Below are 19,111 nucleotides of genomic sequence, written 5' to 3' on the forward strand. Positions count from 1 at the left end.
CTGCTGAATACACAGATGTTTTTCTCTGATAATTCTTTTTTGTGACACAAAGAATACACGAGTAGCATTTACCTTTGTAATCAACTAGGCCCTTTGCTAAAGGTAAAATAGCATTTTTTGTATAAAGGAAAATGTCTAAAATAGTGGAGATATACTAGGTAATAAAATTCAGGGTTAAGTCATTCATCCAGACACTGAAAATAAAGTGCCTGCCAGCTTGCAGGTGTTGTATTGACGGTGTTAAGTTTATTTCCAGAATGGTATTTCATACAGACTTACAAGGGTCTTTTTACTCATAAATTGAACTCACTGAACTGCACAGCTAAGAATGATAAATAGAATGATAGAAAGATAGTGAATAGAGCTGGACCAATACATCTATATTTCCGATATCTGCTCCGGCTCAGTAGCTTATCACTGATATATGGTATCATATCTTGGTCACAACTCATCAACAGTTGCGTATTTACACATCCAGCAGTTACGGAGCAACATTATCATTCATTTGTATTTTTGTTTAAGGAGACCGGGCAAATCTAAGTCCAAATGTCATTCTCCTGTTATTTCTGTTTTGGTCTCCATGAACTCTAAAGAAAAATAACTGCCTCTTTAGCTTCTAAAAGCTAATGATGTTCACCAACTAGTCACTAACTTTGTCTGCCTGACATCTGGTACCAAGCAGGTAGTGTGTAGTGGGTTTTATCACAGCCATTTTCCTGAAAACAGCTGCCTGGTGTTGCTGGAAACTTGCAAAGAGCTGAGTGTATCAGCAGAGTTGGTGAGAATTCTCTGTTGGTTTGTCACCGTGAGCGACACCTTTCACACATTAGTGCTGCTTTAAATCAAATTTCAGTAGTCCTTTTCGAAAATGTTTATGGTTTGTTTTTCTATTAACAAACTAATATCAGCTGATATGTCGTTAATGCAGTTTCTTTTACTCTCATATCATTATTGCTATCAGCCTAAAAATCCAGTATGGGTTAAACTAATAATTTCTGAAAGTTTGGTAAACACTTTTATGCCTTATTTCCCCAGATGCACTCTAAATAGGTGATTGAAGTGAAGGTTAATGCGGTTGTTACATTTCATGGCATACAACCCCCCACAAACCCCCCGCGGCTAGAATTATTTTTGCAGTTTTGGAGTGTTTATGTTACATGGAGAAGATGGAATTTGGCAGAAAATGTAGACTAAGAAGAGCCAACAGAGAGAAGAGATGAGGACTGACTGACTAAAAGAAGTAGACCAAGAGTGAAAAACAGTAACAGTTTTAAGCATCTTCGACATTTACATTTTCAGCTTGGCGGGAGTTGGTTCATGACTGTTTATTTGATCCAAGCAGCAATAATGTCAGCTGGCAGGCGACGCGTTGCTCCTGTTATTGATAAAAGATTTCATCTCTACATTGTTTCCATTTCTGCCAATATACTGAAACAATCAATATTTACATGCCCCTCTTGGTTGGACTAGTCAAAACCACATGTTGTCTCATTGGCCTGCTTACATTAAACCATCACTGAGGACTCTGTGAGAAGCTGGAGAGTGTGGGGCCATATAATAAAGGCTGTAGGAATGCCAAATTCCTGGCTATTACAAGTGTTTACTGGCCAGGTCTCCATGAGCTGCTTCCTACATGCTGGGACACTGAGATTGTTTGTGTGAGAGCATGTGTGTGTGAGATTTTTTTTAGTGGTGTGTTGTTTTGTGTCTCGTAGTCTTTGCAACTATACTCATGCCTGTGTGTGCTATGCATGTGCATAGGGGCTAGGGTGATTGTATTCATGCAGTTAAGCATATAGGTGTTTGCTTTAGTGTGGATGTGTCTGGACGTTGAAAAGGGCAAGATTCATTCACTTTTCAACTCTGTGTCTGCTTGTATGTGTCTGTTTGGCGGGAAAACAGCCAAATCTTTGCTGTTCTGTCTTACATCAGCCTCAGTTATAGTTGTAGACAGTTTATAAAGTGCACAATGGGCTTCAATATCACTTCTATTTCTATTTGGTAAAGACACACACACATTATTTTCTGCTCTGCCATGGTTTCTCACACTCATGTTTTTCAATTCCCCAACCAATGCTAGTGATCAATGCTACAGTACATTTCTGTTCACTTTAACACAGTCACTGACTCAGGAATGTCTCAACTGCTTTTTTTTCCATCTTTTTTTCCAAAGAGAGAAAATGGAAGTGGAATTTTCCCAGTCACTTCAGTGACCAAAGGGTATTTGCTTCAGCTAAAAATAGTCTTTTGTAACAGTGATAGTATGCATAGTTTACCAGAAAAAAAAAGAAGGCTGTTGTTGCCCACTTCAAAAAGCGCCCGGTGGACTTGAGCAGTTCATTACAACATGACTGTAACAGAATATTTACACATTGCACATACTGCCGATAGAAACTGCACATGCTGCACCTACTGTAGATAGATAAATACGGTATTATGTACAAGCACATTGGTGAGTCATTATTGTTGAATTTTAGATGAGAAGATTGATATCTCTCCACGCATTGCACCCCACCAAGAAATAGTCTCACACATAACCCCCAGTAAAAACCACAACTTGTTGTTTTTACACTTTGGTTTTTGTACAGATAAATAAATGAGACAGGCTGGCTTTTTTCCCCCTGTTTACAGTCTTTGCGCTGAGCTAAGCTAACTAGCTGCTGGCTGTAGCTTCATGTTTATCATGCAGAACTGAAAGTGGTATCGATCTTCTTATCTAACTCCTGGCAAGAAAGCAAATAAGCCTATTCCCAAAAATGATGAACTATTCTTTTAATGTTAAACATAACTTAAGGCTTTGGTTAGCATTTCTTATTTGATGTCTTTTTTGGGAAGTGTTTATTTTTGATGTCTTCCATTTTCCTCTGTACTACTCCATCTCCTCCTCTTATTCCTTATGTCTCCCATGTTCCTTCTCCTCCTCCTTCTCATCAGGGAATCAGTCTTTCTTCATCTTCTACTGTCGGCTGCCTCATCCTTTTCTTCACCTTCCTCTACTTTCATTTTCCAACTTTTCACTCTGCTCCTCTTTCTCCTCAATCTCTTCTTTCACATTTTACTTTCTTCCTCTTCTACCTTCACCTTTTGATCTTGCTTAAACCTTCATCTGCTCATTCTCCACATCCTAGTCGTCTTCCTCCTCACTGTCTGTCTCTTTCCCCACATCTCCTTCTCAGTCTCATCTGCTGTCCCTCTCTCTTCACTTTACTCCTCTTCCTTCTCTTTCTCTTCATCATTCCCCACATCTGTGTTGGCCCCTCTGTCGAGAGATCAGGAAGGGCTGAGGAAATAACACCCATCCTCTGTGAATGAGCCATGCCAAACAATCCACTCCCTGGATGAATGGACCGTTCCTAACATGACCCGGTCCTGCATCTTGAACCTTTTGGTTCTGACAGGAACAGAGAGGGAGATACAAATAGGGAGACAGAGAGAAGGAGGGACATGTTGATCCATGTTTACCAACTTCACACTTACTACATCAGCTTGGATAAGATTTAAGCTATTGTTGCAGATTTCGAAAGGCTGATTTTACCCTCTTACTTTTCACAAAAAGTGCAGAATTTGACACTTATATTTAATATGCATATCATACTGCTTCATTAAATGTAGCCTAGGGGAATTCTGTCACAGTAAACATTGTGTATTCTTGGAGCCAACCCAGCAGTGAGCAGGGTGGGGAGGAGAGACAGACCGTGTACGATGTGGTTCTTTGGGCCGGCAGTAGGAAGGGAAATAGTCTAGAGAGGCCAGCGTGGGAATGGGTCAGCATTTCTGACAGCGCAAGCTCCCACCCTCTTTCCCTCTCTCTCCCTCTGTCCCTTCTTTCTCTCCTCTCCCCTCTCTGTTCACATTAGCTTTTCTTTTTCTCTCTTTTTTCTCTTCCCTTGTTTGCTGAGGACGGGTGAAGAAGTCTTCTCTCATGGGCTTTTCCAAAATTGTTTTCACTAACATTTTTGAGATATTTCGCTGTAAAGAAAATATTTGGACATATTTCTCCCTAATAGGCGCGCTGATGGCGTATTTTGTGTGCTTGTGCTATTCATGCAGACGGTTGCTTTGTGAATGCAGAATCCTGCTTCAGTCAGCTTTACTGAGTTATGCAGCATGCTAAGACTCAGGAAAATTAGGAATTATGCACACATGTAACAAAACCTTCAATTTCCTTTGCCAGCTGCCATATGTAAAACTAAGTGTGGAGGGTCCATAGTAGCTGTCAGTCAACAGTGAGCAGTTTAATGTACTTGGCCACCCATGAAAAGGGCATCCATTGCATACTATATGCAGGCAGACACACATACCTGGAGTTTATAACTGTGGCTACACATCATTCTGTACAGGAAAAGGTGTCGTCTGTGATAAAATCTGCAGATTACTACTTTTTCCATTGTCGTGCACACCCTTTCCTTTCCTGTCTTTCATTTCTAACTTCTCCTCTTTATCCTCACTCTCCATTTCATTTGCTCTTTCTGCCCCCCCCCCGAACTCTCCCCATATTTCTGTGTCAGTATGCTGATAGAGTTTGGGGCCTAGGTAAGGAGAGGCATATTAAATCCGGGCTTTAGTTGTGTATGCGTCTCTAGCCAAGGCTGTGATTGACAGGAATGCTAATTCAGCTTTTAGGAGTTTGTTCTTCTCTCCTACTGAGGAATCTTTAACCCTGAGATTGTCATCTTCACTGCCACCAAGGACTCTTTTGTTCCATTTTTAGCAGTTGTCATTTTCTCTTTCTCATGACATTTGGTACTGTTTCTGGGACGGCATACTCCTTTGGGAGTTAAAGCTTTTTTTTTTTGCAGAAAAAACACATCACTCTGGCAGTTTAAATAAGGGTTAATGTTCTTACTATTGCTGGGGAACTCAATTGAGGTTGACAGAATATGAATGTAACAAATATTTATGGAGAAAATTATTTATATAAAGTGAGACTATATAACTTTTTGAAAGAAGAAATAACACATTCTTCCTCTTACTAATAAAATGTGAATTGAATGTTGAATAAGCAATAAAACAGGATTGCCCAGTTCAGTACACACAGGGGGGTTTTGCTATAACTTTAATTGGTTTAACTGGCAAATGTTAGGTAATGTTAGCAAACCTTAGGTACTGTAGATGGTCAGTTTCCTGACTTTTGACTCCAAAATATCAATGTTATGCTTACATTTTAATTTGTGGGCACAGTGGCTGGTGTTAAGCAAAAGTCACAAATGCTAGCTTTAAGGCTGAAAAGAGCATAACTTCCATCTGGATTTGACCGGTTTTCAATGCTCAAACATTCTGAATTATCTGAACTAAGCACATACTAATGCACATGTGTAAAGCATTGCCTGACATCACTGATGTCACCGTCCCATAGGTCTAGCTTGGGCGTTAACAGATTCATCTGTTCTGTTATGACAACATTCCTCATATGAGAGAAAGAACTAGGGGACAGAGAGGAGAAGCGAAGGGGAAGAAAAGGAAGAGGAAAAAACTGTTGTTCACAAACTGTAAAACCTCACATAAACCCAAGCAGCTTTAGCCCGCCCAACCACACATGTTGCAATTAACATGCAATAGCACGCATTGCTGGCTGACCTCAAAGACTGCACTGTGATACTAGGTAGCTAGGCATGTGGTTAGCAGTGGGAGTGTAAAGGGCAGTCGGGGCAACACAAATGAAGCATGGAGCTGAGTTCATAGATGTCCGCTGGCCAGACACACAGCAGTTAGGGAACTTATTTGATACATTTGAGGAAAAGGATAACTTCTGTCTCAGGTAGTATTGGACTGTTAGACATCCTCAGTTTATGATGCTTTAATTTGTAGAACAGTATAAAATATACGTTTGGGTGTGGCCTCTTTCTGTCAGCCTGTCTCTTCTACCTCAGTTAGATTTCCTGCCCATTCCAGAATGACTTTGAACCAGTTCCAGAGAAAGGCCTGAACATGTTACTTTCAATCCAATTTAAGCACATAAATATACAGTAGCTCACTAGCCAGCTAGATTGTGAACAAAGGAGTCATGTTAATGCATCCGCACCCTTTACTTAATCCTATGCATTTATTAAAGACATGCATAATCCACTGCATGACTGCTTTTGATTATGGCTTTGTTAAGGCAAAATAGTGAGTGGAGAAAGAAGAAGTTCTTAAATTAGTAATACCTAATGCAAAAAAACAGATGTTAACTAATGATGTTTTTAGACATGACCTGGCATGACCTTGCTTTATCTGCTGTATGCTTGACCAGTTTTGCATAGTAATTATAAAAATAAACCACCAAAGGTGAACAGAAAATTCAAGGGACACCACCAGAAGCTATGTTTATCACTACTGAAAAATTAAAGGGTGTGCTTTCCTTCTATTTATTTACATGCACACATTCTTAGGTTGTGTCTTGAGAATTTAAAACAAGAAGCACTATTCTATAAGCAATATCTTTAAAACCATGCTCCCTTCCACTTTTTTAGCATAAAATGCCGCTGAATATTTTGCTTATGTCACTTAAAGGAATGGATTAAACATTTTTGAAAATACCTTTTTTTTTTTTTTTTTTTTTTTTGCTTTCTTGCCACTCCCACTCTCATATCTGTACATTAAGTATACAGCTACAACCAGCAGCCAGTGAGCTTAGCTTAGCATAAAGACTGTAAACAAGGGGAAACGGCTAGCCCGACATTTTCCAAAGGTAAATATTTGAGCCAGACCAGACATAACGTATTAATTACTGAGCTTTAGAAGTGCTGGTAGGCAGATTTTCCCCCTACGTAGCTGTTTCCCTCTGCATCCAGTCTTTGAGCTAAACTAAACTAAGGTAACCCTTTGTAGCTTCATATTTAGCGCACAGATATGAGAGTAGTGTCAATTTTCTCAACTCTCGCCAATAAAGCAAATAAGTGTAGTTTGCAAAATGTCGAACTTTTCCTTTAAACTGGGAAGGTGATATTTGTGGTGACATGGGTGTTTCAGTAAAACTGAGCTCTTGCCTACAGTTTTATTAAAACAAGAAGCAGTATCTTTAAAACAAATCTTGCTCCACCTATGTCAGCACAAAATACTGCTAAGTGGTTTTGACACAAGATTGTTTAACTTCAGTTTAACTCAAGAAAAATGTGATTTCTAGATTTAATGTGGTATTAAATTCCTTGTAGAAATATAAACTTTTAAGGCTAGTGGTTGTTTTGCAGTCCACAAACACACTTAAACACACACACCTCCTCAGTTTGATATGTTCCAACAGTAAGCAGAGCAGTATAAACTGTGGGCCAGAAACACTGTTTCTCTGATTCCCTCTTATCCTCGGCCAAGCCATGTCTCCAAACTGAGTTTTTATCAGCTCGTGAAAACTGCAGCCACGATAAGAAGTATTAGTTGTTGCACAGCTGACAGGTCAGCTTGATAGGAGAGAGGAAAAAACTCCGAACAAATCCACAAGCTTTGGTCACTGTGATGATTACAGTCCAATTTAAAGAATTGTTCCCTCTGAAGTTTCTAACTGTGAGGCTAAATGGAGGAAGGAAAGAAGCAGATTAAAATTTGAAAGTTGGAGGTTGGAAAAGAAAAAGAAAATGTGTCTTTGTCTTCTGACCCTCTCTCTTTCTTCTTTTGTCTCCGTCAGGTTGGCGAAGAATGATGATGATGAAGAAGAGGCGGCCCGCGAGAGGAGGCGCAGGGCACGCCAGGAGAGGCTGAGGAGCAGGGAGAGTGAGGAGCCCAGCGGACAGCCAGATAGTCTGGTCATGACCAACAGCCACAGGTGACACACATATAGCAACACAAGCTCTGTCGGTGATAAATATGTAGTCAGCAGCCGATTGTTTGGCTCCCAATTTTTAGTCCAGCTGAAGAGGCAGGAAAGAGAAAAACCTATCACTGTCATATCATCCTTCCCAGGTAAAGGGGCTGTACCTCATCAATAAATAATAAATTTGTGTGGAAAAATGAAGAATGCCACCAAAAAGTCAGAACCTCTGCTCTAAAGGGAATATATGGTAGAGATGGAGATTATTTTAAGACTTCTGGGAAGTGGGAATGGTCAGTTAGATATCAAGCTGTTTGTTCTTGCACAACAAATATGCAGTTTACAGTGATAATCTCAAAATTTTTGGTAATTTTTGAAACAATGTGTCCTTAAATTCAGTAGACAGAAGCAGCCTTCTTATTTTTCGCTAGCAACTGTTGATTTTACCAGCTAAAATGACAACTGTTTTCTGGCAAATTTTATTAACTGTAGCTAGCTAGCTAGCTAATTAAGCTAACTTTAGTAACAGGAGATGGCAACACTGTCTCTGACTGACTTTTTAATGTTTCCAGCTGACTCATTTTAAAAGGGGAACCCTGCAAAAGGGGTCTTAAGTATGCACTTAATGGCTATGTTTGTCTGCTTAGCTTACATACATCGATTTTTTTTTAAAAAGTATGTAAGTACTTTTAACCTTACAAGAGAAAAGGCTTTTAAAATAAGGACTGGCCGCTGTGTTTGGCAATTCCTATGCTATTATGGGTAAAGTTGGCTGGTAACACTACTATGTACTACTGTATGTACAGTACTAAGCTACTTAGCCGGAAATGCTAACAATTGCTAGAGCAGACAAACACTTACACTTGTGCTCTTGTGTTTTGGGGAGGTAAAAAAACACTACCTGCTGAGTATCGCTCTTACTACAGCCCCATTGAGGCAGCATTATCATCGAGAAATCCAAAGCTTGACTGCATATTGTATTATTGTCAGGTGTTTTAATGATCAAATATTTCTTTTTGCATCCTGAAATACATTTAAGCCAACAAATGGAAGAACTGAACCCCACACCCTACCCAATCCCAGCTGTCAATATGACAGCCAATTTATGATCTCATGCATATCCATCAGAGAGACTGCCATAGGAACAAAGGGACTAAATGTCCATTTCTATGCATTTTAAGGCTATGAGATCGATCGTCTTGGCTACAGTGGAAGCGGTGGTGGGTTGCTCTGACATCTAGCAACACAGACGATGCTTTGTGGTCATGAATGTTTCCCCTCTGTGAGCTCAGAGATACATCCTGGGCCGGTTGAACAACAAGGGGATTGTGAAGGAGGATGCTGAGGCAGGATCTAAGGCTGACTAGCCATTGTTGATTGTGTAGATGCAAGGATAATGTTTGCCAGATTTTTAGGTCAGAATGGTTGAGAGTTTGAATTTGAATCAGTCAGTTAAAAAGTCGGTCCACCATTTTTTGTTTACATACATTATAGTCAATAGGTAGCAGCTATCTGATTTAGAGTTTAGACACAGACCTGGAACCCAAGAGAACTTCATTAATTTACTGTTTATATGGTTGTTCCCTGTCAATTAAGCCAAATAGCAGCTACCACTTTTTTTTTTACAGCCACTCTATAAACTTTGATTTTTTTGACTCTTTTTGCAACCCAAAGAAACTTTGCTTAAGCTTTCATGATCTTTTATCACCTTTTTTGGGGTGTCAGTGACCATTGAGAGCCGCTGTCAGGCAGTTGATCAGATCCTAAAAAATTCGAGAAACTTTACCGGGAATATTTATCAATTACTCACGTTCAAACTTGACAACTGCGTAAAATTAACAGTTTTTGCTGTTTGCCTCTAAACAATTATAAACAGTTACAGGTTACGGGCCAGGCTTCTTAATGGTAATAGGGGATAATATTATGCATTCACTTTCACAGCTGACGTCTGTTGCTCTGACCTCAGCGCTTCCTCCTCATTACCACACAGTGAAATGTTTGTCTCCTCTCTCTCCTCCTAGTGTGACAGAGACGGTGTCTGTGAGCAGCTCTTATGGAGGCGGTGGAGACGACGAAGACCAAGCCCTGCTGGACCGCATGGCCAAACGCGAGGAGAGACGACAGAGACGCATGAAAGAGGCGCTGGAGAGACAGAGGCAGCTGGAACCCACCGCGACAGAGGACAGCGACAGCACCGCCACGGAGAAAAACAACGAGGAAGAGGAGAGGCCCTCCTCCTGGCGTAGAGGTCGTTACCTTGATAATGAGGAAGAAGAGGAGAAGACATCCATGTACAGCTCAAGGAGAGAAGAGAAGGAGCAAGAGGAGCCAAGAGAGGAAGAGGAGGCTGCTCCTGAGGCTGGAGAGGAGGCAGAGGAGGGTGTAGATGAAGAGGAGGAGCAGAGAGTGGAAGTGGTGGAGGAAAAACCGAGAAGGTCTTACTTGAGAGAACAGGTAAGTCATTTGTTCATTCTTGTCAGGTGTACTTTAGCAATTTTGTTTTTATAGCTGACAGTCCCTGCAAATATGATGCTTGTTTTTGTAGGAATCAGCTGAAGAGTCTAAAACTCAAACTAAGGTATGGTCATTGACTTATTGACTTTGTAATGCACATTGTTGAGCTGATCACTGGTCTTTCTTTCAAAGAACTGCTGTAATCCTTTCTCATAGGAACTTGCTGAAGAAGAAACGCATTCAGTAGTCAGTGAGAGTTCAAATCAGGCCAAATCTGCAAATTCAGAGCCTGAGGAGGATGTAGTAGAATCAGGGCAGGCTGAAGAGGTACCTGAGGATAATGTAGACAAATCATCAGAGAACAATCGTATGATACTCATAAATTACACTGAAGAGGACAATGAGGTATCTGAGATACTGCATTCAGAGGATAATGAGGTATCATACATGTGGTAAGAATTTCAGTAGAGGTGTAAAGCACAGCACAGAAAATCTCTTTGGGTAACTTCACTGTCTCGATGCATCTTTGAGGAGATATGTGAAGAATACTTCTGAGACTAAACCACAAAAAATTCTCTTAATAAGACTGTCTTGTTGACTTTGTGATTTATGCCGGAGCCAGACGTTGAAATTACCCAGACACCTCGTGTCGTCACAGTGTGGTTTGCACCATTTGCAAACTGGTGGTAACTGAGCCTATGTTTTATGAGGTGTGGTTGTAGCTATGTGGTCACATTTTTAATGAGGTTAATGCCATGCACCAGAGTGGTCACAGTGTTTTTCTTGCATGTCTTCCACCTCAGCTATGAGAGCAGGAAAACTTCACATTACACTGACTCCACTCCGAAAACTTTCTGTAGGAGAGAAACATAGTTTAATTTAATATAATCACTATCTATACTGCAAGGGGGGCATTATAAAGAGATCACTGAGCCATCACACCATGTGTATACTTGCAGTCAAATGTTAAGACCATACTAGATAAGCATTTTATCTGATATATCTATTATAATAAAAACAAAAATAAGTAATAAGTGAACTGAGAATTGCTTGGGACTTTTCTTTTACTTAGGAAATGCAAAATGTAATAGTCAGTGGGGTGATGGCTTACTTGCTTTCATCAGTTCACTTTTTCATATCTGCAGTAGTTCATTGTTTTTAAGTCCAAACAAGAATCTGAACTCTGTTTTAACTACTCAACTGAAAACTTTCCACCTTGAATTCTTGTGTAGTAAGTCTCCTCTTACATAAAGTGAAGACCCTTAAGGGCTAAACTTTTTTTTTGTAGTCAGTATGGGTCTGTCAGACCTCTTTTGACCAGAGCTCCTCACAGTTTGAGGATGCCTTTGATAGACTAAACAACAGTGCTTTAAAGACAGTTCATATTTCTTGGCAGTTTCTCTGTTAAGATTAATACATTTTTTACTCCTCTGAGTAATATTAGTGTATTTTTCTTTTCTGTTTTTGAGCTGACATGTGCGTGCTAAATCTTAGGTTGTTGCAAAGACCTAATTATTGATAATTATAGTGAGTACATATTAATTGGCAAGCCTGCATGTCATAAAGAGACTCTTAATTAATATTTTATTAAAAACGTGCTTATCATGTAATGTCAAAAATGTATAGAGTGTTCTAGTTAGCATCAGCAGGAAGACAAGTGTATGTTCTGTGCTACAGGTCACTAACATACGTTTTTTCAAAGCTTGACTGATGTACATATTGGGCTTACATACACGATAATTTAAATTTATAAAACTTGAATTATGTTTTTGTGGATGGTTAACAGTGAGTAGTAGAAAATATACAGCTGGGGACACTCCCAGGTTGATCACATGTTAGATTATCCTTCGTCAGCAGTAATTCTGGAGTGGACACTGTTTGATGTGATGTTCTGTGTTATTTTGTTTGGGGTGTGCACTCTTAATCTTTTTCTCATATGACATCCCATGATGGCACCCATTCAGCCTACCCACCATCTTTGTTCACTTTCCTGGTGGTTGTTTCTGTGCAGGTGAGTGAGAGAGGCGGGGCCAGGGAGGAGGAGCAGAGGAAGCAGAATGGAGGGCTGCATGAGGAGGCGGCTCCCAAAAACCACAGGAAACCAGAGAGGACCCTCAGGTAAACAGAAACAGCAACACAAGCAAAGTCACTACCTGGTTCTCACTCTGAGGCCAAAGGTGGGGAGAGTCAGGTCTTATTAATTGTTCAAAAAGTTCTTCTTTCCCTAAAACAAAATAAATATGATTCATGTGGCAATGTGCTTTCATTTAATTCAGAAAATGTGTTTAGAAAATCAAAATAATTTCTTGAATGTCATTAATCTTTGTAGTACTGGTAAATGATCCAAATTGTGTCTTTCTCTCATACTGCATCACCAGCATCAATGTCGATGTTTTAGGCCAATACAAATATCCAATATTTAGTCCCCTGTATTTTGCAATATTTCCCTACTTGGCTGATATTAATAATACAAAGGTCCTAAAACAAAATGCAAATGCAAAATATATTAATATTTTCAGACATCAAACATACCCACTAGGGATGCAACCCAAGGCGTTTTCATTATTGATTAAACTGCCAGTTATTTTGGGTTTTTTTTTAAATTATTTTGCCTGGAAAATTATTGAAACGATGAATGGATTATTAAAATAGCTGCCAATGATTTTGCTGTCAGTCACTTAATAGACTGATTGTTTCAGTTCTCTTACCTACCATATTTAAGTAGTTTACTGAAAAAGGCATTATACTTTTATTTTGAAACTAATTTAAATGTCACAAGTGACACACAGAAATCCCAATTCTTCCATCTCCCTAATACTGGCAGTAAAAAATAATAATAGTTATATATATATAGATATATATAGAAATAGTTATATTACTTTATACAGCTGATATTGGCCGATCTCAGCAGAAATCTGATATAACAGTGACTCTTTACACTTGACCAGTTGTCAAAAAGTACTGCAGTAACTTGATATTCTTGACACAAAGGTCAGCTGAAAAGATCAGGTTACCTAACCAAGATCACTGTTACTTTCCGAAAATGAGATACCCAGAATTCAAAGAAAAGACACATATTCCAGTGTTAAAATTTTTTCAAGATCGCGTAAAATTAAAACAAAATTATTTTCAAGCAAACTAGCTGTTTTTGTTCAGCATTCAGTTGTAGCAGAGTAATGTGTGTTTTTGACTTGGGTCACCTTAAATAAATCCCCATTTTGACACACTAAATGAAACTTCAGCTGAGCTGTAACCTTATCATTGCAAAGGTGTTTGTTGGTATTTGTATGGATGCACATGCAAAGAGACAAATCCTTCAAGTGTATGTTTAAATATTCAGGTTGTATCAAATGTCTGGTGTTAACCTGTATGTCAACCAGCTTTGTGTCCTGCTTGCACAGTTTTTGTTTCTGTTGTGATCTACTCTCTTTGTGCTCTGACCTGTGGTTTCATGCATCTGTCCCAGTCACGGCAGTGTACGTTCCGCTGAGGTGTCCGTGGGTGACGACCAGGACGACGCTGCCCGCCTAGAGGCAGAGCGCAAACTGGAGGAGCTGAAGCGTCGCCGTGACGACGCAGAGAGCGAGGAGTTTGAGAGGATGAGGCAGAAGCAGCAGGAGGCCGAAGCCGAGCTGGAGGAGCTGAAGAGGAAAAGGGAGGAGAGGAGGAAGGTGCTGGAGGAGGAGGAGAGGCAGAAGAAGCAGGAGGAGGCAGAGAGGAAAGCCAGAGAGGAGGTAGGGAAGAGAGAGGCATGTTTAGGTGAGGTCTTATTTTGGAGTCATTTTATAGATTCTGTTGGATCAGTGCTGCTCTGTCTATGTTTCCGTTCTCCATTTGTTGTAGTTCAACTGAAATTTAAAGTCTTCTCACTTTTTGTTGGGGAATATATATAACACTGCAACTATTGTGCACATTTTTCCATTTTAAGGACATATTTGTGGATAAAGCATCTAAGCCTCTGGGGTTTCCTATGGCAGCAGTCAGCAGTTGACTGACATTTAAGAGCTATATTGCTATGAGACACGATTTCAACTTCTGTCAAGCACAACTGACTAAAATACGCCATAGCCTGCTAGCCTACAAATGTTCATACCAGCCCACATTGCGCTGGTTATGTACTGCTAGCGATTTAAGAAATCTGCCCCTTTACAAAAATTCAACACTTGATTGTGCTGTTAAGTTTGACTTTCACTCAGAAAGGTGAAGCAGAAGATACTTTTTATGCCTCTGCGCCGGTGGCAGCCGTGGACAGATTCATGTTTTCGAGTTGCCCAGTTGCTGCTTCAAGTTGTCCATCCACCTGTCCATCAGTCCCATTCTCGTGAACGCAATATCTCAGCAGCGCTTTGAGGGAATTTCTGAACTGATTAGATTTTGGAGATCAAAGGTCAAGGTCACCGTGACCTCACAAAACACGTTTTTGGCCGTAATTCAAGGATCTGTATGCTAATTACGACAAAATACACTTAATAACTTTAATTAAATTCCTCCAAAGTCATCACTACATCTTTTCAATTTGTCCATATATCCGTCCCATTCTTGTGACAACTAAATCTGAGGAACGCCTTGAGGGAATTTCTTCAAATTTGAAACAAATATCCACTTGAACTCAAGGATGAACTGATTAGAATTTGGTGGTCAAAGGTCAAGGTCATTGTGACCTCACAAAACATGTTTTTGGCCATAAACTTCATACGCTATATCCAATAAAATTCACTCAATACCTTTTATTAAATTCCTTCAAAGTCTACACTACATATATTATATGAGTCTGGACAAACATGGATGTAAACTGCAACTTCACTAGTTGGCAGAAGCATACAACTACTGACTGGCAATTGTAGTTATTGATGTTATTGATCAATTCAACAGTACTGACATTATCAGTCAGAACCAAAAACTCACAAAAAAACTCACATGACCCATCCAATCCCATGTGTGGCGCTCTATCACAGCAAAAAAAAACAACAAAAAAAAAAACACTTAGATTACTCTTTTTGGTAATTACAGCTTATAAGTAAATAAGTACATAAGTCAAAACAAACACCAGGATATACATGCTGATTTCCATTCAATAATAACTGTTCATTTTATGGTCTTTTCTTCTAGTTGTACATTGAAATTATTTTTAAATATCCTCTCTTTTTTTTCTCACACCACTTTCATGTTGATTTAGCCTTTACACTTGCGTGAGCTGAAACTCATTCATCACACTCACACTAGTGCTGCAGTGATGTTATCTCTCCATACTTCATCGCTATTGTGATCCAACCTATCTCGATCCCCACTCATAACTCACATGTCAGTCCTTTTTCCTCCTCTTTTAACAACCTCATCCTGATGTATCTCAAATTTGATAACCTCCTCTGTCCAGTGTGTTCACATCTGTGCACAACCGCACAACATCATTCATTTTCCTTTCAGCTGCTCACTCGGAGGCCCAGCATTCTCACTATTACCCTGACTGGTCTTCTGTGTTGATCTTGGCTCTGAATGTGGCGGCCTGTCTCTCACTATCTGCCCCTGTTCTTCTCTTCTTGTGTTATGTTAATGAGCCCTTTTGGTTTGTAATTAAAAGATGGCCTAGAGATACAGAGAGACTAATTAACCAAGACATGGCGGCTGGAGAGGGCTGATATACTGCCAAGCAACAGCCCTCCTCTTAATACAGTACAAATGGTTCATACATTAATTGTTTAAAAAAAAAAAAAAAAACGTCTGCATGTCTCAAGTTTTCCAAAATGGCTTTTTTTCCTGAGGCAGGCAATTGATGTAAATATGAATTTATTATTGAGTGATTAAAATTGTTCCTGACCTGCTTCATTAGATAAATAAGTAAATAAATTAGAAAGTGGCACGTATCTGTTGTCTAGATTGGCTGCATGTTGGTTTTCTGTTGGTGACTGGTGCTATATTATATTAAAACCTATGTTAATATAATATAAGTAAAGTTCTATTTAATTATTCTCGGTAATAAGAAAGTCATTTAACTTATAGCAGTTCTTGAAATAAAATACCCTCTCTGGCCCTTACCAGCCAAGATCTTCTGGTGCACAGGAATTGTTCTCTAGGTTTCCAACAGCAGCAATGGTTTGTTTAGAGTAAATAGATGTAGTAAATAAATGACGCAGACAGTTAGCATTAGCAGCAATATCCGGCATGGCTAAACAGGCAAAGAACAGAGCGCCACCTACTTATGCTCCAATTAAACTGTCAGAAAGTTCCCTATCAACACCAAATATCCTGCAAAATATTAAAAATGACAAGGATCTCAAGGATTTCTCTTTCGAATGCTGCATTCAGAAGTGCATCTGCTGAACTTCCTTAACCGTAGTCTGCCTTTCTCAGGAGGAGAAGAAGAAGATGAAGGAGGAGATCGAAAGGAGGAGAGCAGAAGCAGCAGAGAAGAGACAGAAGGTGGAGGACACTATGGATGGGGAGGATAAACCTTTCAAGTGTGTCAGCCCCCGAGGCTCCTCTCTGAAGGTCAGTCCGCCATTTTTAACCTCTCACCTCCAACAACAGAGTGTCAATCCACTTTTATTTTGCCATTTGACTGTTCAAATAAGCCCCACGTCACCCTTAATTGGTGTTACTACACCTTTCAAGCGTTCCATTCTGGCACAGCACATATGCAGTTTATAATGATGAAGGCGGCAGATTTACCACTGGAAAGTCTGGATTTCACATAGACGATTATGCCACTTGAATAGATAACGGTTGTTGGCAGATTTTATCAGCTGTAGTTTATCTAATTAAGCTAACGTTAGCTCCGCACTTGGTTGTAAACAACTCAGATTGCAGCGGATTTTTGAGTGCTTCCAGCTGACTCTTTTTGAAATAACAGTCTTGTGAAATGGGTCTTAAAAATGCACTCAATGACTACATACTTGATATAATGTTAAAAGACTGAGGCTAACAGATCCCAAAAAGTCAGCATCACCAGTTGATCCTTGTAAGACATATAAACAAAGAAACAGCATTGTTCTTGTATTGCAGTGTACAGTTAGTATAAGAAGCATAAGTACGATGAGATAAAATGCAAGATAAGATTGTTATTTCATTCTAACATAACCCTGTTTGGTTGCTTAGTTTTATATACTTGTATTTTCAGTTTTGTTTCACCTTCAGTGTTACAGGAGAAAAGGCTTTAAGGATGAGTACTAACCAGTGAGTTTGGCGCTATCTCAGGTAGCATTGGCTGGGGTTGCTGAGGTGTAAAATTCCTGAAATATCATTAAAAAGCCAGACAGACTGCTAACGTTAGCCTACACTGTGCTAAAGTAGCATCCGGGATAAGGTGACCAGATTTCTCAAATGAAAACCGGGGTCATTTCCAATATCCAATATATCAGTAAAGTATCCAATGTTTTTATCTATGAAATAAAAAAGGGGGACAGTTCCAGCTTCATGTATTTTGACCATGGTAACTGTTACTGTACTGTAATAAACTATGATGAAGGGCTACAGATTAAATTGGGTACTAACTAAGTAACTTTGTAAACCGTGTCAGAAAATCATACAGTAGCCTACCATGGTGATTGAAGGTATGGTAAACTATGCAACACTCAATAAAGAAAATGGTCTTTAACAGTACACTATTATTAGTTTGGTTAACAAATTCCCATTGCTTGCCTCTTTTTTTTGTATTTTATTGTTTAGATTAATAAATTGGCAGACTCTGTAATGATTTCTTTACCTTTCCTCCTCTATCGCCTTCAGTCTTCTTCCTATCCAGTCTTCCTCCTCTCCTTCCTCTCCACTCTACCTACAGGGTTTAAAGTAAGCAAAAAAAATCTTCTGGTTGAATTTTTTTTTTTCAGGGCCAAGGCATATTCCCCATCTACAATTTGTAAAAAAGTTCAATGGCCGCCCACATTAGCCCTAGATGCCTGCTAAACAAATAGCATGTTAAATTAAAAATGATGCACTATATTTGTAGATCGCACAGTAGTGTTCATCCAGGTAGATTGTATACCTACAAATCAGCTACCTATCACCTGGTAGTACGATTCCTAAATCCCGTAACCCCGCCCCTTTTTCTAACCCTGGGTTACCTCCTGGCTTGAAAAGACGTTTGTGGTGATGTTGTGGATTCACTTGACACTTGCTAGTTTCTGGTCGAGTTTTACAAAGCACTTTTCTCTAAAACTCGGCAAGTAAGTGGTTAGTAGTAGCAAAAGAGTCGTATGAAGCTGCTATAGTGAGTAGACAGTCCCTTCTGTTGGCCAAAACAAGCACAACGCAAGACGTCTGCCCGTCTGCTTTATAGCCCGGTCTTTCTTTCTGGTCTGTTTTTAATCAGCAGTTAAAAACGGGGACCTTTCCGGGGACAGCTCCAGCTGGGGACAGGCCACAAAAATGGAGACTGTTCCTGGAAAACAGGGACATCTGGTCACCCTTATCCAGGACCAGCTTCTACACAGCAGGGAAATTAATCACAGTGGATGTACTAGTCTTAAAAAAGAGATTTTTGAAAACGTAACCCGTAACCCTACGGACTGATTTAGTTAGCTAATGATGTGTGCCTTGGCCTTGGAAGTAACTAGTTTACTACAGTAGGTAGTAAACTAGCAAGCTCGACATGCTAAATTTAGCAGCTTACATTAAAGCAGAAAAACACACTTTTTTAAATCCATTTTTTACAGTTTTGCTAATGTGTTTTTGGTTTTGGAGGATACCAGCACCATCCAAACTCTTACAATACAGAGTAGCATTCTTATTACAGCCCCATGCACACTGCTTCATTTGGAGAAAATCAAAGGCTTGACAGGTCTGCTAGTTACGGTTGGTAAGGTGTGACTGGACAGTCACAGTTCAGAGAAGGGGTTTACCCAACTGTCAGTTTGTCACCCAGTTCTTTGTAAACATAGACAATTGATTTCAATACTTAAAACTGCAACTTTAAAACACTTTTCCTTGTTGTATTTCTCT

The 19,111-nt window shown here is 39.6% G+C and overlaps 1 protein-coding gene across 9 annotated transcripts in view; it reads left to right on the plus strand.

Annotated features, from left to right (window-relative positions):
- cald1a (caldesmon 1a) overlaps positions 1 to 19,111 on the plus strand; it is a 61,717-nt gene that overhangs the window by 30,729 nt on the left and 11,877 nt on the right. For 8 of the 9 annotated variants that reach the window (XR_005708890.1, XR_005708889.1, XR_005708887.1 and 5 more), the window contains exons 3-8: positions 7,601 to 7,738; positions 9,745 to 10,177; positions 10,269 to 10,301; positions 12,189 to 12,295; positions 13,644 to 13,911; positions 16,526 to 16,663. Coding sequence is in view for 6 of the 9 variants with exons in the window: in XM_040145135.1 (XP_040001069.1) it covers positions 7,601 to 7,738; positions 9,745 to 10,177; positions 10,269 to 10,301; positions 12,189 to 12,295; positions 13,644 to 13,911; positions 16,526 to 16,663 (1,117 nt within the window). In the remaining 3 variants the exon portion in view is untranslated. The remainder of the gene's footprint in view (positions 1 to 7,600; positions 7,739 to 9,744; positions 10,178 to 10,268; positions 10,302 to 12,188; positions 12,296 to 13,643; positions 13,912 to 16,525; positions 16,664 to 19,111) is intronic. The other variant, XM_040145180.1, reaches the window with a different exon arrangement.

The sequence above is a fragment of the Xiphias gladius genome, chromosome 2, assembly GCF_016859285.1.
Source record: "Xiphias gladius isolate SHS-SW01 ecotype Sanya breed wild chromosome 2, ASM1685928v1, whole genome shotgun sequence".
Lineage (NCBI taxonomy): Eukaryota > Metazoa > Chordata > Actinopteri > Istiophoriformes > Xiphiidae > Xiphias > Xiphias gladius.